This window comes from Lipotes vexillifer, unplaced genomic scaffold, assembly GCF_000442215.2.
Source record: "Lipotes vexillifer unplaced genomic scaffold, Lipotes_vexillifer_v1.1 scaffold421, whole genome shotgun sequence".
NCBI classification, from domain to species: Eukaryota; Metazoa; Chordata; class Mammalia; order Artiodactyla; family Lipotidae; genus Lipotes; species Lipotes vexillifer.
This window is the reverse complement of record NW_006781198.1, coordinates 452,053-476,600: the sequence shown is the minus strand read 5'-3', so window position 1 is coordinate 476,600 and position 24,548 is coordinate 452,053. Positions and strand designations below refer to the sequence as shown.

At 38.9% G+C, this 24,548-nt stretch overlaps 1 protein-coding gene across 1 annotated transcript in view; it reads right to left on the bottom strand.

Moving 5' to 3' along the window:
- The window catches only part of DCDC2 (doublecortin domain containing 2), a 156,254-nt gene that overhangs the window by 7,412 nt on the left and 124,294 nt on the right, over nt 1-24,548 (bottom strand). The window contains exon 8 of the mRNA XM_007454516.1: nt 11,768-11,868. Coding sequence (XP_007454578.1) covers nt 11,768-11,868 — 101 coding nt within the window. The remainder of the gene's footprint in view (nt 1-11,767; nt 11,869-24,548) is intronic.

Here is a 24,548-nt window from a genome sequence, read left to right as displayed (position 1 = left end):
CTTCTGAGTTCCCTGGTATGCACTTCTCACAGCAAATTTACCATCCAATAGCTTTTATTTTTTCTGAACTCTATTCACTCTTTAAAGTAATACAAATGTGCCAGCAGTAAATACCAAAAAAGGATGACCTCCTTAAATTAGTATATGCATTTAGGTGATGCACGACTTTGTCTTCAGTTGTAATGACAGGTTGGCAGTAGCCAGTTATTCATCCTGTTTCTCCTACCTTTACCCGGAAGGCTCTTCCTTCCCTTCATTAGACCCACCTTCTCTCGAAGCCTTCCTGGTCCCCTCAGGCAGTTGTCACTCCTGATTTGCGCCCTCAGAACACCTGTCAAACTCTAATCACAGTGTGCCATTCTCCCCTACTTATGTTTGATATGAAAATAGTGAACGTGAGGCACTTCCCTGGCAGTCCAGTGGTTAAGGCTTCGCCTTCCAATGCAGGGGGTGCGGGTTTGATCCCTGGTCAGGGAGCTAATATCCCACGTGCCTCTCGGCCAAAAAACCAAAACATAAAACAGCAATATTGGCTCTAATCACAGTGTGCCATTCTCCCCTACTTATGTTTGATATGAAAATAGTGAACGTGAGGCACTTCCCTGGCAGTCCAGTGGTTAAGGCTTCGCCTTCCAATGCAGGGGGTGCGGGTTTGATCCCTGGTCAGGGAGCTAATATCCCACGTGCCTCTCGGCCAAAAAACCAAAACATAAAACAGAAGCAATATTGGAACAAATTCAATAAAGACTTTAAAAATGGCTCACGTCAAAAAAATCTTTAAAAAAAAAAAGGAAAATTGTGAACATGAATTGCTATCGAGTACGTAGATTCCTCAAACGATGTTTGGAATGATTGTGGAATAATGGGGAAATAACCTTGGCTCTAGGGAGGCCTTCTGGAAGTTTCTAGAAGAGAGGGCTCTTTCTTCTTCATCTTTGTGTCCATCACCACATTTCCCACAGGATTGTAATTCATTGTCTTGAATTAAACCCAAATGTGCCTCCCACAGATAAAAGCCAACAGAGTATGTGCCTTCAGGAAAGGACAGATGATGGTGACAAGGCTCATGTCTGTTGGATGCTCTCCAGGGACCTGGTCCTATGTTCCATGCACCTCTTATGTCTAATCGTATTTAAACTAACCTCACCACCATTTGAGGAAAATACTATTCTCATCCCAACTTGCAGATAAACAAACTGAAGCATAAAGAGTTAGGTAAACTTGTCCAAAAGCCCAGAGGGATATGAATGCTTTTTTGACCACAGGACTGTACTATTTCCCCAAGATAACGTACAGAGCAACATCCCAAACTCAACACGATGTTAAATAGTTACTCCCAGCCTCGTGTCTTCTAAGCCAATGCCTCTCCATCACCAGGCATCTTGTTAAATGCAGATTCTGAGTCAGCAGTTCTGAGCCTCTGCATTTCCAGCAGCTCAGGTGCTACTGATGTCCCCAGGTGACACTTGGTGAGGCTCTAAATCACATGTAACACAGTTATAGTCATAAATACACCACCACCCCTAAAAGACATCTTTGGTTAAAATTTCTAACTGTAATTATGCCTCGTTAGATGAAGGTCGTATTTTAACTTAAAAAATATGAATTTTATTGAAAACTGGGAGAAAATAGTACTGACTGTTGACAGATGATATTTAGCCATAAAGACAGTTCTACAAGATTTATTCTAATTACATCACCCTGCCACTCTTTCTTAGGAGTCACTTTATAAAAAAGAAACACATCATTGCCAAGGCGATAAACTAGGAAGATATTTTTACCTGTGCCTAAAGGTCTTCTCCCCTGGTGTTTATGTTGAATTTAGTCAATTTGTGACTAAAATTTTAAGAGAACCAGTTTTCAGGTAGATACTGTTTCTCCATCCTGAACTTTCAGGACTAGCTCATTCCTGTAAGTAATTGTGTAATACTATATTCTGTATAAAGCACAATTCTTACGTTTCACTGGAGTCAAGAAAGGGTATTCATTATACTCTCCCCTATATACTCACTAAACTGATGTATATAATGATTGCATAAATCACTTAGATGGTTCCAGTCTCAAAGCCTCACTGACATCAAGAACGTCCGGAGTGCAGCCAGATTAACAGACATATTACACATATAAGTACAATTACACATAATATGTACCCTTAAACGTAGAAGTGTTTATAAGAAAGGTGAGACTTTTACCTTTTAAAAAGCACTTTATTTATCATAAGCAATTGCTCTTGATACTGTTACTAGAAAAGTGACACCAGACTTTCTCCTTAACATGACACCAGCATTGATATTCCAAGCGCCTTTTTGCCTGCATTTGCCTACATGCATATCTTACTATTTATTTTGTAAGGGACATCCTGGGAAAATGGTTGATTTATATGGCAAGACAGAAAAGGTCTGGTAGTTATTATTGCTGTCTGCATCCTAGCAGGGACGGCTCAGGGGAAACCATAAGTATTCAGGTTTTCTAGAGAATATGCATGCAGTTACAAAGGTTAACTCAGGATTCCTGAGTGGTAAGAGGAAAGAAGATGGAATATGGAAATCGTATGGAAATGAGCCACAAAATATCAGAAGCATCTATTACTTGGAAGGTATTTTCACAGACAGATGAGGCTGCTCAAGTGACTTACACTTTAAACTCACATCACACCTTTGACAGTAACAGCGGCACCAAAATTTAAAAATGGGAAAAGGCATCTAAACAGACACTACAGCTGATGTCCCACCCACTTTAGAAGTAAATGTTGGGACTTCCCTGGTGGTGAAGTGGTTAAGAATCCACCTGCCAATGCAGGGGACGTGGGTTCTGAGCCCTGGCCAGGGAAGATCCCACATGCCGCGGAGCAACTACGCCCACGCGCCACAACCACTGAAGCCCACGCGCCTAGAGCCCGTGCTCCACAAGAGAAGCCACCGCAATGAGTAGCCCCTGCTCACAGCAACTAGAGAAAGCCCATGTGCAGCAACAAAGACCCAATGCAGCCAAAAATAAATAAAATATTTCAAAAAAATTTAAGAGAAAGTAAATGTTGCTTTTCCTTATATTTATATCAGAATTCCCTGAGGAGTATATTTGAATGTTTAAAACCCTCGCTATCTGAGATAACAGCACACGCTACAACTTTCTAGGCAAGAGAGCCTACCTAACCACCCAACTGTCCTCCTCTGTCAGGTCTCCCTCCCTGAAATACCCTAGACCTAGAAACTGGAGCTCAGAACACCCACACACACACACACACAAATGAAAATACTACCTTAAACGTCCATTTCTCCATGAAGCATTTGCTATCTTTGAAATTTGGGAGTAGGATTTGTTACAGGCTTTGGATAGAAGGTGTTTCTGTGGATTTGATGGCAGAATTCAGGCAGAGATGTTGAAAGTAAAGAAAGTTACTACACTTGTTTTTATTTCTGTTCCCATAGAGACTAAAATCATCTCCTACCCAAGCTGAATGAGGTGTTTGGAAATAATCAGTTTCAATTTTTCATGACAGCAAAGTACTGCTTCCCGTTTTCAGCTTTCAGAGGCTTACATTCACAGAAAGGAAAAAATGGTTTCAATGTGGTTTGAAGTACAATGGCTTACAAAAAAGGGTGGTTCTATTTACAGACATGACCCTCTAAGGACACAGGGAGAGGGAAGCTTTGGCCAGCCACCTGCTGAGAGCTGGCTCACCCAGGCCCGCTGAACTCCACAAGTTCCCACAACACTCATAGGATAAGCTGTAATACCTTGAAAACTTATATTTATAGCTATTTAGTCATCTTAGAAAAAAACCTGCCCCATTAAGTTTTCTCACTTTAGAAGTAAATGTTGATTTTCTTTCGCTTACATCAGAAATCGCTGAAGGCTATGTTTAATGTTTAACACCATTTCCAACAATTAAACACAAATCAACAAAGGTGATGTCACAGAAGGCCTTGTTGATGATGCACAGGGAAGTTAAGAAGCCAGAGCATCCTCATCTTAACTCTTCCCACTGTGTGTGATGCTTATAGCACCAACCACGAATATGAGTCACTAAGAGGAGGTGACCTGACGGTAGAGAATGGTGAAAATACTGTTTGCATGCAATTCCTTTCATTTCAGGGAAGGCAGTGAAGGCCGAGTAGCCCTCCACACAGATGGAATCTGTTTCTGTTTGTGAGATAATTAGAAGCCCCTAATCTCCCCACTCCCCTTCCTTGAAGTGTTGAGACAGAGCACCAAACTGGAAGCCAGGAGCCCTGAGCGCCTGTGTAGACTCCCCAACCCCCAGCAGGCTGTGTGTTTATGGGAAAAAGGCTTTCCCCACTACAGTATGGGGATTTGTTTCTTCAATGGCAAAGCAAGGAGTTTATTCCAGCCTCCTTTCTGGTTCTGAACATTTCCTAATTCTTATTTTAATAAATACATTTCACTGAAATAGATTTAGGGGTCTGGTCAAAAGAAGCAGCCTCCTTTATCTTTCTGTGTATTTTACACATGAACATGAACAAGTAACACAAACAAGCTCTCCATTGAGCTTACCCTTCATAAGAGAAGCTGTCAGTGACTGCTGATTCTCCAGAAGGGACAAAATATGTCAATGGGCATATTTGGACTTCAAACCTCCTGCTTCTGGTTATAGCCTCTAGGCTGCAGATTCTTTAAAATGGCATTGTGTTCTATATGTGTAGATCAATCATCACAAACTTAAATGCCCCCAGTGGCTGGGCAAATAACATAAATGTGTAATTCAGGACAGGTGTGAGGTAATAGGGAGTGCTGAGGTCTGCAGTAAACTCAAGAGTACACGTCCACTAAAGAGATTCCATATTGTAAACCCTGGGCCAGCCAAAAAGATTCTCTCATAGGAGATTTGGTCACAGGCTGCCAGTTTATCATCCCTACTGCAGATTCTATGAAGACAGTTTATTTTCACAGTGATGAATTAGTGTGAAAGAGATTTCTGGTTAAACACAGCAGACTGAACAAATGTGTGTGGGGGGTTTTTTGTAGCTTCCTTCCAATTCCCCTCTAAATTTTAGGTAAGGGCAACTTTAAAAGGGATGAAGCTATAGAGACACAGAAGACTGGAATTTGGGAAACAGCCACAGAATTTGGGAAACTGTAAAGGCATTGGACATGGGGCCGATAACAGCAGAACCAAGTAAGCTAAAATTTGAGTCTGTAGGGAAGGGAAGCGAAGAAGCAAACTTTGCACATTGAAAAAACCTATAGAAGGCTTGGGGTTTGGAGGCACCATCTGTCTCTGGAAAAATGGGCATAGGTATTGATATAACTAAAAACAGGTGGATTGGCTTAGAGTCTTTAAATGAAGGAGGTAGACTCCCAAGATCCCCTTGCTGACCCTGAAGAAATAAATGAGGTTTATTCTTTAAAGATACTGAACTATAAGGAAGCTGCACTCAAGCACAGTGAGAACAAGGGCACCGTACTGAAACCCAGAAGGATACATCTCTCTACTTAAAGTCTTTTACTTAAGGTCTCCAAGCCACCTTCTCACAGTCAGATCCCAAAGTGCTCACAGCCAGGCTTACACCATTAAGGCAAGAGGTTGAAAGACTCCACTCAAAAGAAATAGACGAACCCAAAGGAACAACACAGATACTGAAAATTGGACGTATGCCAATGAAATGGCAAAACGAATCACTCTACAGTGAAACATCCCCAGCCTGATGAGCTCTGCCTGTGCACACAGAGTTCCTTAATGCTTCCTTCTAAAATCTAACCAGACATACACCTTAAATTTATACAATGTTACATGTCAAATATATTGCAATTAAAAAAAAATCTAACCACACAACAAAGGAGAGCCTCTAACATGGAGACAGAGATCATGGAGACAGAAAGATAGAAAGAAAAAAGAAACAGAAGAAACAAACATAGTTCTGGAAAAGAAAGTTTAAAATAATAGGTTAATCCTTGGAGAGATAAGGGAAGAGACCACATACATAAAATAAGAATAGGATGCTATAAAAAGGAACATTCAGAGAATATGAAAGAGCTCTTAAAAATTAAAACCATGATGGCTAGAAAAAAATCAATAGATGGAAAATAAACCCTGAAGCTTGTTGATTTTTTTTAAAAGTTGAGAAAATGGAAAAAAATCCATAGAGGTGGAAAGTAGGCGAGATAAGTAGAGGAACAGTCTAGGAGTTCCTGTATCTGAATACTTGCAGTTTCAGAAGGAAAGTAAAGAAATAGAAGAAAATTACCTAAGACATAATTCAACAATTTTTTCCAGAACTGAAAAACAAACATTTTCAGAATAAAAAAGCCCATTGAGGGACTTTCCTGGTAGTCCAGTGGTAAAGAATCTGCCTTACAATGCAGGGGACGTGGGTTCGATTCCTCGTCAGGGAACTAAGATCCCACATGCTGCAGGGCGACTAAGCCCACGAGCCACAACTACTGAGCGCGCGCCTCAACTAGAGAGTCCACGTGCCACAAACTACAGAGCCCGTGTGCCCTGGAGCCTGCGTACCACAACTAGAGAAGAGAAAACCCGCACACCACAACTAGAGAGAAGCCCACGCGCTGCAACGAAAGATCCCACATGCCTCAACGAAGATCCCATGGCTGCAACTGAGACCTGATGCAGCCAAAAATAAAATAAATAAATAAATAATAAATAAATAAATCTTAAAAAAAAACACAAAAAGCCCATTGAGTACCCAGTCGAATAAGTAAAAAGACCTGCACCAAGGCACATAACTGGAAATTTTCAGAACACCAGGAACAAAGGAAAAAGCCTAACAGCTTCCAGAGAGAGAAAAAGGATTATTTACAAAGGATCAGGAAACAGAACGACATCAAACGTCCCAACTGCAAATCTGGATGGGAAGGCCAACTGAGCAACACATTCAGAATTCTGAGAGAAATTATATCTAACCTAGAATTTTATATCTAGTCATGCTTACAGTCAAGTTTGCTAGAGAGAGGAAAAAAAAAAGACATTTTCAGACATGCAGAGTCTCAAAAAATAAAAGTTCCTCCCATGAAGCTTTTCTGAGGCAGCTGCTAGAGGTGAGCTCCACAAAAACAACGAAGGTATAACCAAGAAAGAGGAAGATGTAGATCCCAGGAAACAGGGAATCCATCCACGGGAGAAGCAAAAGAAATTCCCAAAATAATGGTGAAGAAAAATACCAGGATGACTCTGAAAAGTAGATCCAAAGAACAACTAACCAGCCTGAGGCAGATGATCGAAAGGCTTGAGAAAAAGATGAAATTGAGATTTATTATCACTGTGTACATCTGAGTACATCAGGAGATCAACAGTTCTGGCAGAGTTTGGAGATGGCTTGGTAATGTCTACATAGAATAGAAAACTAATCAAATGAAAACTTAGAAAACTAAGCAAATGAAAAAAACATAGGCAATTACTAAAATAGGGAGGAGGAAAAAATATTACACAAGAATATTTCTCTATTCCATGAGAAACAGCTAATAGCTCAAATTGGTTAGGTCTGTAGAGCAGGAAGAATCCAGGTGGGGAAAGCTGGGGCAAGTGGTTGCTATTTTTGTCATAATTTTTATTGGATTGGTTGACTTTTAAAAGGAGTACATGTGTAACTTTGTTATTAAGGATTTATTACGTTTTAAATCAATCAACAAATAAGAAAATAATACATATCACAACCTCCAATTTAAAAACAAAAAAGAAAGCTTTCACTCCTCCTGTGCTCATGATGCTGGTTTAAATGTTATTTAATGAAACTACTTAGCATAAAAACATCTTGCAATTCTCATTTTATTACTACTCAAAATCAACTACAGATGGATGGAAAAAGCTATAAAACAATCAAAAACCACGCTGAAGTTACAATCCACATCTTCTGCTCTCTTCTCTCAAATGGAACAAAATCCAAAATATAATTGCTTCTTTGCCTATTTTATAGGTATGCGTTTGCCTGTGTCTTTGAGATGGTGGCTTCTCCTGCCTGATCTTTACTTACTAGAGGCAGTTTACTTAACTATAATGGAACGGTCTCATTTCTTGCCTCCTTAGCTTGGAAAAGCATCAGTTTATAAATGGAACATAACGACACATAAGTCATTGGTGCCAGGTATAGCCACAGATATTGGTTAATCAGGCACTTGCTTCACTGCTTATGGGAAACCAGATTGATTTAGAATGTGTATGCAAAAAGATTAATTTTTAAAAGAGTACTTTATTCTTATGAGACCTAAACTCTCCCCTGAGAAAAGGTATTTGTTCTGGCCTCCCCAAACCTATAAAAGAATGTGACATTCTTCAGTTTCCCATGGGTTTGGACATAGTATTAGATCCAGGATCATTAATTTGTCTCTAAAAAATTAAGAGTCTAGACCTTGGGACAGAGTTCAAACATGTTTTTAGCTGAAATTAGTCCACAGTGCCCCATTACACACACTTAAACACATAAACACAATGCCAGATGGGATCAGTAGAGGCTATGAAAGACTAAGGAAGATCTGAAATTTTTCCATACTTAACAAGCTAACACATTAGCCTGCCATCTCTTCATGGACGCTGGCAGAAGACAAGAGACTACTGGGTCAGAGACAAAGGACTTTATTACTCACAGCAATAGCAATAGCCAGAGGATCAGCATTTGCACCCACTCCCTGAGGCCCCATTTCCACAGGGCAATGAGAAGGGGGTGATACACATGGTGGCTTACATTACAGGGGAAGGACCCCATGCTTAGAGAACCCAAATCTTTTTTCTCCAAATATTTTCATTGTGATAAAATAAACACAGCAAAAAATTTTACCATTTTAACTCGTTTTAAGTATACAATTCAATGGCACATCTTTTATAATGGATAGTAAATGTGCCTGACCTTTGCACTATAGGGAGACATTATCTTTATTATACTGGACCATCAACAAACCTAGCCTTTGCTCCACACCAGGATTTCTCAGTCTCAGCACTATTGACATTTTGCACCGGATAATTTTTTGCTGTGAGGACAGTCGTGTGCATTACAAGATATTTAGCAGATTCCCTGGCCACTACCCACTAGATGTCAGTAGCACTCCTTCACTTATAATGATGAAAAATGTCTCCAGAAATTGCCAAATATCCCCTTGGAGGCAAATCACCTCCAGCTGAGAATGACTGCTCCAGAGGAAGTCACTATCTCTGTCTTTTGAGGCTGTTCACTACACAAACATCCTTGAAAAAACAGTCCAGAACAAAGGCAATCTGTGCCTCTACTCACAAAACATGCAAAACACAAGAGATCCATGGAGAACTGCCTCTCAACAGAGGCCTTAATATTTACTTCTGAAACTTGATCTGCTTTTCAGGCATAGATAAAGTACTTGGCCAATTTGCACATGATATTACACGCACACACACCCTTCTTTGTGGTACTTTGACTAAAGTTACAACATGAACCATTTAGATGATAGGAAACAAGTTCAAAGAAGTTAAGTAGGTATGGCCCGAAAGGAAATGTATGTATCATTTACAGCTGAGCCAAGTAGTATATAATAGACAGTTCTTTTCTTAGGCAGGAATTTTTCCCCTCCTTGGGTTAATAATTGGCTTTTGTGGGAGAGGAGTGCATTTAATACTCTTCCCCAGATCACTCCTGTGCTTTGAAGTTAGACAGACCTGCATTCAAATCCCAATTCCTCTACTTAACAGTACAAACCTGGACATGTAATTCCACCTATAGGAGCTCACTTTATTTCCATACATAAAGTGAAGGTGATAAGACCTATCTTACAGGGTTGTCATAACAATTATATGAGAAAGTGCCTAGTACAGTGCCTGGCACTCAGTAGGTGCTGAATATAGAGTAGTTATTGCTACTATTACAGGTCCTCAGATTGGTTCTTAACTATAATGGAGCTTTACACTAATTTCTCCACACTCTCACTTGGTTTTTCACAATATTTATAACATAGCTGCTTAGGATATGGAGCAAAAGACCACCAGGCCACAGAGAGAATGACTCTAAGACCTGACTTCATAAGCATCTCATGCCAACCCCATGAGCTAAACAATCCTAACTCTATTACTAATAGGGTCAAAGAAGAAAGCAATTCTGACCTTTTGTTACCTGGTTTTCTTTTCTTCAAACTGACCTCAATTTGTTGATATTGCCCAGCTTTCTCCAATGTGGTTTTTGTTTTGTTTTGTTTTGTTTTTTTCGGTACGCAGGCCTCTCACTTTTGTGGCCTCTCCCGTTGTGGAGCACAGGCTCCGGACGCACAGGTTCAGCGGCCATGGCTCACGGGCCCAGCCGCTCCGCAGCATGTGGGATCCTCCCAGACCGGGGCCCGAACCTGCGTCCCCTGCAACGGCAGGCGGACCCTCAACTACTGCGCCACCAGGGAAGCCCTACCAATCTGTTTAATCTGTCTCTCCTGCATACTTGTATTTTAATAACCTAGCACTCTTGTATCAAATAAGAAATCAAGCTCTGCAGACACTCTGGATGGCTGTTCAAGTATCATCAGAGATCAATTCCTCTCATGCCCTCCCCTTCCTGGTGATCATGAAACTCACAAGTAAAGAAATACTGATCACAGATTTCAAAACTAAGTGATTAACAAAGAGATCTCCTTTATGGTAATGATGCTATGACTTTCTCTTGATAGTTGGTATTTTTGACTTTGGAATATAAATTAGTCTTGGTTTCTTTCTGCTGCTATTAGGTGTTGTACATACGTGATGATTTCTCTTGTCTTAAAATATAATATTTAATGATAGCTTCACCGAAGACTTAAAATTCCAATATCCCTCAGGGGAAAAAAAATACCTATAACTGGAGCTTATGAAAAATTGTTAGTTGCAGCTAATCCTGGATAATAACTTGGATTTTTGAAATCTGTGATTTTTAACACATTAAGCTTTTCATCAGGAAGGTGATGCTTACAGAAAATGCCTGTGGAATAATCAGGCAGCAATTTCACTGCTGCAATGTTAAGACAAATACAGCTGAGAACATCAACTATGGAATTTGCTGGATTGTGAGATTTCCTCTTTGAAAAGGAAATATCACATAATAGTCAGGAAACAAGTGGCAATTCCTGGTGACTTTGTATTCCCTTGAGCCTGGGATTATGAATTCCCCCTCCTCACCTAAATTCCAATCCTCCACTTAGAATTGTAAGAAACTTGATTGAATTCTATTAAAAAGCCTAAACAACTTTTATTTCTTGTACCATTTAGCCAGAATGAACACTACTTAGTTCCTTCTATAAGCACATGTGTGTACACACCACACTCCTAAAAGTACAGTGTCCCATTGGCCTAAAAAGAAAATCAATACACACTTAGCAAATATTTGAGCTGCATTTATATAAGCAATTCCTTTACAAAAAACAAATTCCAACCATCGCCATTTCAAGGACCCTAAAGGAGAGAAAAATAATGGCACTTTTAAACTGCTTTTCTAAATGGAGGACTTTTTTCTAGATTAAAAACGCCCAAGCCAATACTCTTTTTTGTATCAAACTTTAGCCCTCTGTTTCTCATACCTAACTCCAGCCCACCTCATTCTTCAATGCTGTTTATTAAAGATATACCATTGTCTGTAACAATAAAGACTGTCCAAATGGCTCCTCTTTGTGGGAATACGAGGAAGAACTGAAGGTGTTTTGTTTTATTTTTAAGGTCGTTCAGCCACATAACTAGCACCTGAGAGCATTTAACTCGCATCTGCATAAGAACAGCACAGGGCAGGTAACACAGGGCAGGGCACAGCACAGGGCAGGTAAACTTGAAAGAAAAATAGTATTTGGTTTACCCATATTTTTAAGGCATGGAGATTACCTGGTCAACTGGAATCTCAACTTGAGTATATTCATCTTCTTGGACTTCTGCAGCCCCCCGCGTTTCTGATCTTTCCTCTCCAGCTTTGAAAACGCCTTCATCTATTATTTGAGACAAATACACAGTGAGAATCAAAATCCAATTGTGACATCGTGTGGCTGAATGTTGAAATTACAGTCAAATGCCTAATGAAGATTATTTTTCATAGGTATTCTGGTTCCCCTTGTATTGACAAGATTTTTCTAGCCCCCAATTCTTCTATATTTTCATTGGGAAAAGGTTCAGTGACCAAAACAAGGCTGACCCAGAAGAGCAGGGCTATTTCCCAGCCTCTCCTCACCCCCTGGCTACTGAGTTAATAACACAGTGCTTGGGAAAACTGGACAGCTACATGTAAAAGAATGAAATCAGAACACTCCCTAACACCATACACAAAAATAAACTCAAAATGGATTAAAGACCTAAATGTAAGGCCAGACACCATCAAACTCTTAGAGGAAAACATAGGCAGAACACTCTATGACATATATCACAGCAAAATCCTTTTTGACCCACCTCCTACAGAAATGGAAATAAAAACAAAAATAAACAAATGGGACCTAATGAAACTTACAAGCTTTTGCACAGCAAAGGAAACCATAAACAAGATGAAAAGAAACCCTCAGAATGGGAGAAGATATTTGCAAATGAAGCAACTGACAAAGGATTAATCTCCAAAACATACAAGCAACTCATGCAGCTCAATATCAAGAAAACAAACAAACAAACCCAAAAATGGGCAGAAGATCTAAATAGACATTTCCCCAAAGAAGATATACAGATTGCCAACAAACACATCAAAGAATGCTCAACATCATTAATCGTTAGAGAAATGCAAATCAAAACTACAATGAGATATCATCTCACACCGGTCAGAACGGCCATCATCAAAAAAATCTAGAAACAATAAATGCTGGAGAGGGTGTGGAGAAAAGGGAACCCTCTTGCACTGTTGGTGGGAATGTAAATTGATACAGCCACTATGGAGAACAGTATGGAGGTTCCTTAAAAAACTAAAAATAGAACTACCATACAACCCAGCAATCCCGCTACTGGGCATATAGGCTGAGAAAACCATCATTCAAAAAGAGTCATGTACCACAATGTTCATTGCAGCTCTATTTACAATAGCCAGGACATGGAAGCAACCTAAGTGTCCATCGACAGATGAATGGATAAAGAAGATTTGGCACATATATACAATGGAATATTACTCAGCCATAAAAAGGAACAAAACTGAGTTATTTGTAGGGACGTGGATGGACCTAGAGACTGTCATACAGAGTGAAGTAAGTCAGAAAGAGGAAAACAAATACCGTATGCTAACACATATACATGGAATCTAAAAGAAAAAAAAAAAGAAAGAAAATGGTCAGAAGAACCTAGGGGCAAGACGGGAATAAAGATGCAGACCTACTAGAGAATGGACTTGAGGATATGGGGAGGGGGAAGGGGAAGCTGGGACAAAGTGAGAGAGTGGCATGGACATATATACACTACCAAACGTAAAATAGATAGCTAGTGGGAAACAATCGCATAGCACAGAGAGATCAGCTCCGTGCTTTGTGACCACCTAGAGGGGTGGGATAGGGAGGGTGGGAGGGAGGGAGATGCAAGAGGGAAGAGATATGGGGACATATGTATATGTATAACTGATTCACTTTGTTATAAAGCAGAAACTGACACACCATTGTAAAGCAATTATACTCCAATAAAGATGTTAAAAAATAAAAAAAATTAAAAATAAATAAATAAAAGAGAGTTGGCTTGAAAAAAAATAAGCCAGTGTTGGGGAAAAAATAAATAAAAAATAACACAGCCTCGTACAAGTACTTAGATGGGAAGGATTTCCTACCTATTATCTCTGCTCTCTCCTCCTAGCCCTGAAACAGTGATGATGCTTGGTGCTTGAAAATACTCCTTTTAGAAGTTTGCCTTTCCCAAAAGAATGTTATACGCTGAAATAATGTATTGGAATGATTCTCTCTATTCAGAGTAACATAAAAAAATATTTTTTACTGTAACAGGATCATAGAGCTGACTCCACATCTCACGCCAATCAATCTTTTACTCTGAAGGTGTCCACAGTATTTTCACAACCTATGTCTTAAAACCCTTAACTATAAAATGTAACCCAAATTTCTAAGACTTTAGGTTAAGCTCCTTCGACTTGCTCTCCCAAGGGAAGCAATAAGAGCTGTTTTCCATATTTGAAGTAGTTTTAATGTCTTCCCTCCATCTTCTCTTCTCCAGGCCAAGTAATCAAAGAATCACAGGACCATCTGTCATTCTGTCCATCTATTTGCCTCAAGACAGGTCTAATGCTTCAGTCATTCGCATGGATGTCTTCTCTGCCCCATCATTTAAAATCCCTGGGGATGGAGATTTCACCTCCTTCTCTGATCAGCTATTCCAGTATTTGATTACCCTTACAGTCTAGAAAATGTTTTTATCTTTTGTCTTAAAACCCCTTCTATTTCTCAAATGGAAGCTTGTTTCCCAGAGCACAGTTAACACGTTTCACATGATAATACTTCATATTGTTAAAGTTATGAAGTCATTCTTAATTAAGCATAAAATATGTCTTTACCTTCACTGAGGATCAATTATATGTAAGGCACAATATGAGCCAATGTGACCTCCTAGGATATAAATGAGATGTAGATTTTTTTCCAGTTGCTTACAGACCAATGAGTAGACAGAAATACGTACACACCACTAATAAGGTGCCCTGAGGTAAGAGGCGTAAGGGCTATGGCAGAGCCCTAGTGGAAGCTTAGAAGGTACAGCCAAGTGAAAAAGAAAGGAAGGAAGAGAGAGAGGAAATATAACCAAACTCAAGCCCTTTTTCTTTCTCCCAGAGAAACAATTTTCCTTTTTAATTACTTCTCTACTATCCTTTTCAAAAACCAGGAACAACAGAGCTATCCCCAAAGCTGATTAGACATGTTAGATTAATTTACATGGATTAATTCCATTTTTTATTGAAGTATAATTTACAATGTTGTGTTAGTTTCAAGCATACAGCAAAGTGATTCAGTTATACATATATACTATTTTTCATATTCTTTTCTATTATAGGCTATTACAATATATTGAATATAGTTCCCTGTGCTATAGTGTAGGTCCTTATTGTTTAACTATTTTATGTATAGTAGTGTGTATATGTTAATCCCAAACTCCTAATTTATCTCCCCGCCCCCTCCTGCCACTACCCCCTTTGGTAACCATAAGTTTGTTTTCTATGTCTGTGAGTCTTTCTGTTTCGTAAATAAGTTCATTTGTGTCATATTTTAGATTCCACATATAAATGATATCATATGATATTTGTCTTTCTCTAACTTACTTCACTTAATATGATAATCTCTAGGTCCATCCATGTTGCTGCAACTGGCATTATTCTTTTTAAGGCTAACATTCCATTGTGTATATATACCACATCTTCTTTATCCATTCATCTGTCATTTTGAGGATTACCTGCAGCAATAATTTAATCCCAGACTGGTTTTTCCTCTCAGCCAACAACCTTGTCACCTAATAATCCTTTCCTTCCACCAGCTCATGTGTGCATAAGCAATCCAAGGTAATTTTTCAGTCACTAGAGTTTTCTCAGTTAAATCATCCTGTGTATATATTAACTGAAAAAAAAAAATATATATATATATATACAGGAATCACTACACAATCATCACCAAAATGATGATTTCTGCATAGGCAGCTATTTTGGGTTATCTCTGCAGCCCATCTCCCCAAGGACACAGCTCACCTAGCAGGTCTAACGATTCTGTCCTAACACCATAGCATCTTATAACTCAGAGCATGGATGCAAATGAAACTGCAGTTCAGCAATATCAGAAAAAAGAATATAGAAAACAAAACAGAATATGTGATGATGTTCTCATGTATGTGGCCTGGAGTAAATGCAAAGTTATGGTCACAAGCTCAACAAAGCAATCCTTTTGAACTAAGAAAAGTACAGGGAAGGACACTTCAAAGGGCAAGGAAAATAGCTTACAATTATTCTGTCCTAAAAGAAGTGAAAGGGAGTAATCCAAGTCTATAAAATTGGAGTCAACAAGGATAGGGCAAGCTGATGTTTGTCTCTCCATCAAATTCTGGAACACAGAACTCAAGGAAATAATAAACATTACATTGATGGTAGAAAACATTAATTAAATGACAGAAAAATAAATTCCACTTTATTCACATGTGGAGTCCATAATTCTGAGAATGTATAGAGGCAGAATAAACTAATTTCAAATAGGGTTGCACATTTTATCAAATGTTATCTCCAAAATGGTTTAAAAAGGAAAGTTAAGGTGTGTTTCACATTCATTTCTACCTTCTGAAATACCTTAGAAGACAACAATCATACTCATCCACAAAGTGTCCCTGGAGTCAACCTTTAGAGATAGATGCTGGTCTCAGTAGACTATGACCTATGTCCATGACTCTTTTGGACAACATTTTCTCATCCAAGTATGGCACCTGCTTTCAAGGGAACCACAAACAGAAACCTACAGATACCAGAGAAATATATTGTTAATGCTCACATTCAATGAAATGTTTAACTGTATCCAAGCAGAGCTCTGAATGGCTTGCAGATGTGTTTTAGGATAAACATTTCACAAGAAAAGAAGAATGAGATCAATAATAACAAATAAAATGGAAGGGGCACTGAGATGGAAAATGGCAACGATAATGATATAAACAGCAAGGAGACAAATCAACAAAGCTCAACATTGAGTATAGTGACAAAAAGAGAAAATACAAAGATAAAAGTGTTTGGTTGAGGCATGGCATAGGATTTGTTCACCACTGAATGGAGATGTGTAAGCCACCTCCTTCAGCAGCACAGAGCAAGAAAGTAAGGTTGGAAAGGAATTCATAGAAATAAACAGTGATGGAAAAAAGAAAAGGCAAGAAAGTTACTTTGTGATACGAAAAAGGACTTGAATTTTTATTTAAAATGTTATATAAAATTTAAAATAGGGGAATATGAATTTCCAGGGGAAATATTTTTAAATAGCATTTTCTGATTATAGATTATTTAATACACATGCATGCATTTTAGAAAACTTGGAAGATGAAGAAAATAAACATCCTAATCTCCTGATCCAGAGCTTCTCTCTCTCTCTCACACACACTCATAAAACTGAGATCCTAATGTGTATATAATTTCAAGAGATTTTTTAACTTTGAAATCATATCATGAGTATTTCCCACATCATTAAATGTTATCTGAACACATAATAAATTGGTGGTACCATGCTGTAATTAACGGACAATGAACCTGGATTCTTGCATCTTCCCATACTTAGAAAAGCACTAAAACCATTATCTAAGATGTCTGTTCCTCACAACTAGCAATAACCTTCTGTCAAGATGAGCGCTTGAATTGGGTGATTGGGATTGACACGTATACACTGATGTGTATAAAACTGATGACTAATAAGAGCCTACTGCATAAAAAAGTAAATAAAATTAAATTAAAAAAAAAAAAGATGAGCGCTTGATTGCATGTATCCCTTTGTCAAAATCATATATATGTACTGGCCTCCCCCCTTTACCTCTTTGAACAGTTCTCAGAGCTCTCAGAGACTGTCTTCCAGGTTATAATCCACAGATTGGCTCGAATAAAATTCTCCATTTCTTGCTTAGATTGACTATTGACTTATTTTTTCCACTGAAAATACTATCTTTTTTCCTATATGAACATACTACAATAAAGTTTAATTTCTAAATTAGGCACAGTAAGAGAATATCCAAATTGCCAGCATCACTACTCTTGCACTTTGGGGCCATTATTAAGTAAAATAAGGGTTACTTCTAACACAAGCACTGCGATACCTCTACAGTCGATCTAATAACCAAGAGAGTCTTTAGACTAAAGAATCTAAAGAGTGGGCTACACCAGACAAAGGGATGATTCACCTCCCAGGCGGGAAGAGGTGGGAGAGCACAAGATTTCACAGCGCTTCTCAGAACAGCCTGAAATTTAAAACATGTCAACATAATAAAGGCCATGTATGACAAACCCACAGCCAACATTGTTCCCAATGGTGAAAAACTGAAACCACTTCCTCTAACATCAGGAACAAGAGAAGGGTGCCCACTCTCACCACTATTATTCAACATAGTTTTGGAAGTTTTAGCCACAGTAATCAGAGAAGAAAAAGAAATAAAAGGAATCCAAATTGGAAGTGAAGAAGTAAAGCTGTCACTGTTAGCAGATGACATCATACTCTACATAGAGAATCCTAAAGATGCTACCAGAAAACTACTAGAACTAATCAATAAATTTGGTAAAGTAGCAGGATACAAAATTAATGCACAGAAATCTCTTGCATTCCTACACGCTAATGATGAAAAATCTGAAAGAGAAATTAAGGAAACACTCTCATTTACCATTGCAACAAAAAGAATTAAAATACCTAGGAATAAACCTACCTAAGGAGACAAAAGACCTGTATGCAGAAAACTATAAGACACTGATGAAAGAAATTAAAGATGATACAAACAGATGGAGAGATATAGCATGTTCTTGGATTGGAAGAATCACCAATGTAAAAATAATTATATTACCCAAAGCAATCTACAGATTCAGTGCAATCCCTATCAAACTACCAATGGCATTTTTCACAGAACTAGAACAAAAAATTTCACAATTTGTATGGAAACACAAAAGACCCCAAATAGCCTAAGCAATCTTGAGAAAGAGATACGGAACTGGAGGAACCAGGCTCCCTGACTTCAAACTATACTACAAAGCTACAGTAATCAAGACAGTATGGTCCTGGCACAAAAACAGAAATATAGATCAATGGAACAGGATAGAAAGCCCAGAGATAAACCCACACACATATGGTCACCTTAGTTTTGATAAAGGAGGCAAGAATATACCATGGAGAAAAGACAGCCTCTTCAATAAGTGGTGCTGGGAAAACTGGACAGCTACATGTAAAAGAATGAAATCAGAACACTCCCTAACACCATACACAAAAATAAACTCAAAATGGACTAAAGACCTAAATTTAAGCCCAGACACTAACAAACTCTTAGAGGAAAACATAGGCAGAACACTCTATGACATAAATCACAGCAAGATCCTTTTTGACCCACCTCCTAGAGAAATGGAAATAAACACAAAAATAAACAAATGGGACCTAATGAAACTTAAAAGCTTTTGCACAGCAAAGGAAACCATAAACAAGATGAAAAGACAACTCTCAGAATGGGAGAAAATATTTGCAAACAAAGCAACTGACAAAGGAATAATCTCCAAAACATACAAGCAACACATGCAGCTCAATATGAAGAAAACAAACAACCCAATCCAAAAATGGGCAGAAGACCTAAATAGACATTTCTCCAAAGAAGATATACAAATTGCCAATAAACACATGAAAGGATGCTCAACATCGCTAATCATTAGAGAAATGCAAATCAAAACTATAGTGAGTTATCACCTCACACTGGTCAGAATGGCCATCATCAAAAAGTCTATAAACAATAAATGCTGGAGAGGGTGTGGAGAAAAGGGAACCCTCTTGCACCCTCTAATACACCATTGTGTAGCAATTATACTCCAATAAAGATGTAAAAAAAAAAAAAAAAAACTAAAAATGTATAAATTGAAGAAGTAAAATAAAATAAAACTTATGAACTGTTGTTTCTGGAATTTTCCATTTACTATTTTCAAACCACAGTTGACTGCAGAAAACAAAACCACAGGTAAGGGGGAACTACTGTACTTCATCCAGGGCCAAGATCAGTGAGCCAATGTGACTGTTCAAAAATATGATGAACATTTATGATGAGTGTTCAAAGTTATGTGAACGCTCAAGGTGAAAGTTCAAAAGCAGGCCTAAAACCCAGAAAATTAAAATTAACACCAAAGAATTGCCAGCAAGGCCAAAATACAATGGTAAAGAATTTGAACGACACGATATGTTCCCCTTCTGTCAGTGTCACAGTAAAAAGCAACTAAAATCGGGAGGGGGCGGATAAATTGGTAGATTGGGATTGACATATACACACTACTAAATATAAAATAGGTAACTAATAAGAACCTGCTGTATAGCACAGGGAACTCTTCAATACTCTGTAATGCCCTATATGGGAAAAGAATCTAAAAAAGAGTGGGTATATGTATATGTATAACTGATTCACTTTGCTATATACCTGAAACTAACACAACATTGTAAATCAACTATACTCCACTAAAAATTAATTTAAAAAAAGAAAATCACACACAAAAAAGCAAGTTAAGACACACTCTACGGAGGAAGGTAAAGATGAAACATAAAAACTTAAAACACCTTCTTGCAAGGATAGATTACACAAGAAATTTAAATTTTTACAAAAATATTCAGTTTTTCATCAAGGGCAATATTATGCAAGCACTTCAAAACCTTACACTTTCCCTTTATTACAACTGCTCGTTTAAACTTGCACAGTAAATTTAGATCGTAACAGCAATCGTTATGCTCAATGGTTGTATAGTTATTGCTATAAATAGCTCAGACGTTCTATAACCACAACTCACTAAGGGTAGTTGCCAGCTAGGGTAGGGGGTTTAGCCTCTAATGGGACAAATGATTAGTTTTAGCGTCCCTCAGGATTTTCATAAAAACAGAAGTTTAGTCTTACTCGATCCCAATGTCAACAGGTAAGTGCCCCTTTTTGCAATATACCACCCATCTGTGAAATTTTGGTGTGCCAATAATCGTCTGGCACACATTCAAGATTTCTTCTAATCCCCTTATAATAAGCTTTAACATAATTTTCAACTGCTCATGAAATTATTTCTTGTTTGAGTCTTACCAATTTTGCTTCCTCTAGATTTAATTGTACATTGTAAATGTAATAATAGAATGCCTGTACATCATATAAAAATAAACTTTTCGGGGCTTCCCTGGTGGCGCAGTGGTTGAGAGTCCACCTGCCGATGCAGGGGACACGGGTTCGAGCCCTGGTCTGGGAAGATCCCACATACCGCGGAGCGGCTAGGCCCGTGAGCCACAGCTACTGAGCCTGCGCATCTGGAGCTTGTGCTCTGCAACAAGAGAGGCCGCGACAGTGAGAGGCCCGCGCACCGCGATGAAGAGTGGCCCCCACTTGCTGCAACTGGAGAAAGCCCTCGCACATAAAACGAAGACCCAACACAGGCAAAAATAAATTAATTAATTAATTAAAAAAAATAAAAAATAAAAAAATAAACTTTTCTTCTATAGGTAGGAAAAAGTAGGTTTTTGGAAAAAAGTGATAATGCAATGATTTCTCATCTCAGAATGCCCCACCCTAGCTGAGCACCTCATGGTAAGCTGTCTAAAATCACTGCCTCCATCCCTTACCCACATACTTAGCCCCACACCTAGTCCAACCTCTGTAGCAGCATCTCATAAAGACTGCTCTTGTCAAAATCAGTGACCATAATGGTCACCTTTATGTTCTCATCTTACTTGATCTCTTAGCAGCTTTTAAATACAGGCGATCTTTCTCTCTCTCTTTCTGTCTACCTATCTATTTGTCTGTCTATTTCTCCATTTCCCTCTGGTTTCAGCAGAATCAACAGATGCTTCTCTTCAGTCTTCTTGGTCAACCTATCCTTCTCTGTTCAACTTCTAAGTGTTGCAGTACCCCCAGAGCTACATCGTGAGTCTGCTTCTCTATTTGCACACGCTTCTTAGATAATCTCATCCTGATCATGGCTTGAATACCATTAATATGTCAATGACTCTCTAATCTATTCAATATACCAGCCTCTTCATAGGTGCCCAAGCTCATATATCCTATTGCCTAACTTGACAACTTGCCTTGGATGTCTAATGGGCATCTCAAACTTAACATGGTCATAAGAGAACTTCAGGTCCCCACTGTAAACTGTTCATCCTCTATATTCCTCATCCCATGACATGGCACCTCCACTCAACCCCCAAATCTGGAAATTATCCTTATTTCCATCTTGTTCTCACTCCCTATATCCATTCCATTCTTGGCCTGTCAATTCAATCTCCTTTTAAATATATCCCGAATACGTGAATATTATTTCCAGCTCCACTATTAGCTTGGTTTAATCACCACTATCTGTTGGATGGGCTATGTTACAACAGCTTACAAATTAGTGTTCCTCTTCTACTCTTGCTTTCCTCTGAATCATTCACCACACAAAAGCCAAGTAATATTAATAGGTTATAAAAATTACTTGGAAACTCTGACACTTTCCAACATAACATAGAATCCAAGTTCCTTACCATGGCTTACAGAAATGTGTTCTGGTCCTGAACTCCCTCTTAGACCACATTTCATACCAATTTCCCTTTGCCATTAAACTCCAGGTACATTTTGTTTCTCCAACAGAAAACTCATTGCTACCTTATGGCTTTGTCCTTTTTACACCTTCTACCTGGAATGTTCTTTCCTCCCTTTTCCCAAGGTAAGCTGCTCTTTCTCATTCAGATCTCAGGAAACCCTCGTCCAGTTCAAGTAGTCACCCAGTCATTCACATTGCTCCGTTTTAATTCTCTCTCACTAGCACTTATTACTAGCTGATATTTTTCTTGTTTATTTGGTGTTTTAGTGTTTGTCAGTCTCCACCAAAGGGCAGGCTCCAAGAGAGCAGGTACCACACCCATATTGTTCACTGCTCTGTAGCTAGCATGTAATAGAGCTCAGCACACAGGTGTTCAAAAGGTGTTTGTTGAAAGAATAAACAGCAGGCACTCAAAAATATTTGCTGCATTGAGATAGAATGTAAGGAGAGTACAATTTAAAAGCCACTAGCCCAGTCCATTAATTCTCTGTGTTGCCCCAATCTGGCCACACTTGGCAGTACAGCCTTTACGTGGGCCTCTCACTGCCGTGGCCTCTCCCACTGCGGAGCACAGGCTCCGGACGCGCAGACTCAGAGGCCACGGCTCACGGGCCCAGCCACTCCACGGCATGTGGGATGCTCCCGGACTGGGGCACGAACCCACGTCCCCCACATCGGCAGGCGGACTCCCAACCACTGCGCCACCAGGGAAGCCCGGCAGTACAGCATTCTGAGGAGGAGGATAAAGAGGGGTGAAGAGAAAGAAGACTGGAGTACACCTACACAGGGATCAATAAATTAGGCTATGTGTGGTAAGTGAGATAATACCCGCCCCCCCCACAGATGTCTCCATCCTAATCCTCAGAAACTGAATATATTACATTGCATGGCATAGGTGAATTAAGGTTGCAGATGGAATTGCTAATCAGCTGACCTTCAGATGGGGAGATTATCCTGGATTATGCAGGTGGACCCAATGCAACCACAAAGGTCCTTGTAAGTGAAAGAGAGGGGCAGGGGAATCAGTGTCAGGGTGATGTGGTGTGAGAAGGACTTGACTGGCCATTGCTGGCTTTGAAGATGGAAGGGGGCCATAATCGAGGGAATTGCAGACAACCTCTAAAAACTGGAAAAAGGCAAGAATAGAAACTTTCCTCTTAGAGATTCTAGAAGGAATAAAGCCTCACCAACACTGTGAATACAGCCCACTGAGGACCATTTTGGAATTCTGACCTCCAGAACACTAAGATAATAAGCATGTGCTGTTTTAAGGCACCATGTTTGTGGTAATTTGTTACAGCAGCAATAGGCAACTAATACACCCTGTGTCCTAAAACTATGGTCTAGAAAGAATACTGGGGCAGTAGCCCCTGCAAATCCCCTTTCTGACTCCTTCAGGTACTTGCTGGGTGAGGGCAGGCGGCTGACACACCCCTGTTCCTCCTGCGGTGAAGGCAGTGGTCCAAAAACCTCCTGCAAATCCTCTGCCTTCTGTTTTCCGTCTTTAAATTTATTACCTCTCTCTTTCTCTCCCTCCCCTGCAATGTACAAAAAACACCACTCCAGATACCCACATCTGCCAGAAAGAAGAAAAGGGATTCGATTTTTTTAAGTCCTCCCCTACCCTAAAACCTTTGTAATAAAAGCCATTTGCTAACAAACTAAGGAGCAAGGATAAATTTGATACAAAATATACTGCTCTCATTCAATTACTACACTGAGGAGCAAATTCAATGCTTGGATGCACACTACACTGCCATTCAGCTCTAATCTTTTTTCTTTGAATCATGAATAGACATTTTAGTGTATATTACACAGCAAAGCAATAACAAACACTCTAGTAAAAATAAAAATGCTCCTCAATTTTTTTTCACTTATCCCTTATGAATTTTATTGCCTAAAAAATGAAAGCAGAGCTGCTGAGGTAGGGCAGTCATGTCATTAGTGTGTAGCTCGTAATAAATAAGAATCTGTTTCCCTTACAGAAATGGCAAACTAGTGCTTGTGCGTTTTTAGCCTTTCTGCAACTAGAACGGCTGAAACGAAGGCATTTCCTAGTTTCAGTACATCAGTGTGTTAGTTTAGTAACATTAAAATATTTTAAATATGTTAAAATTTTAATGTTAAGTAAGAAAAGTTACCAAATAATTAATAAATGATACATTCAGGTAATTGCTAATAATAAGTATTTAAGCCCAATGATCTTGTTTAAAGGATACTTTCTCACCAGAATTACTAAAAATTCTTTTAAAATAATACTATAAACCATATTTGAATGTGTTCAGTGTTTGAAACTGATTGGAACTTATCAGGATAAATAAAAAGAAAAATAACAGAGTTAACGCCCAGTTTTAAATACTTTATGGAAATATTAGATATCTATTAAGTGGAAGCTCTTTTTGCAAGCAGGAGAGTTTAGCGTGACTA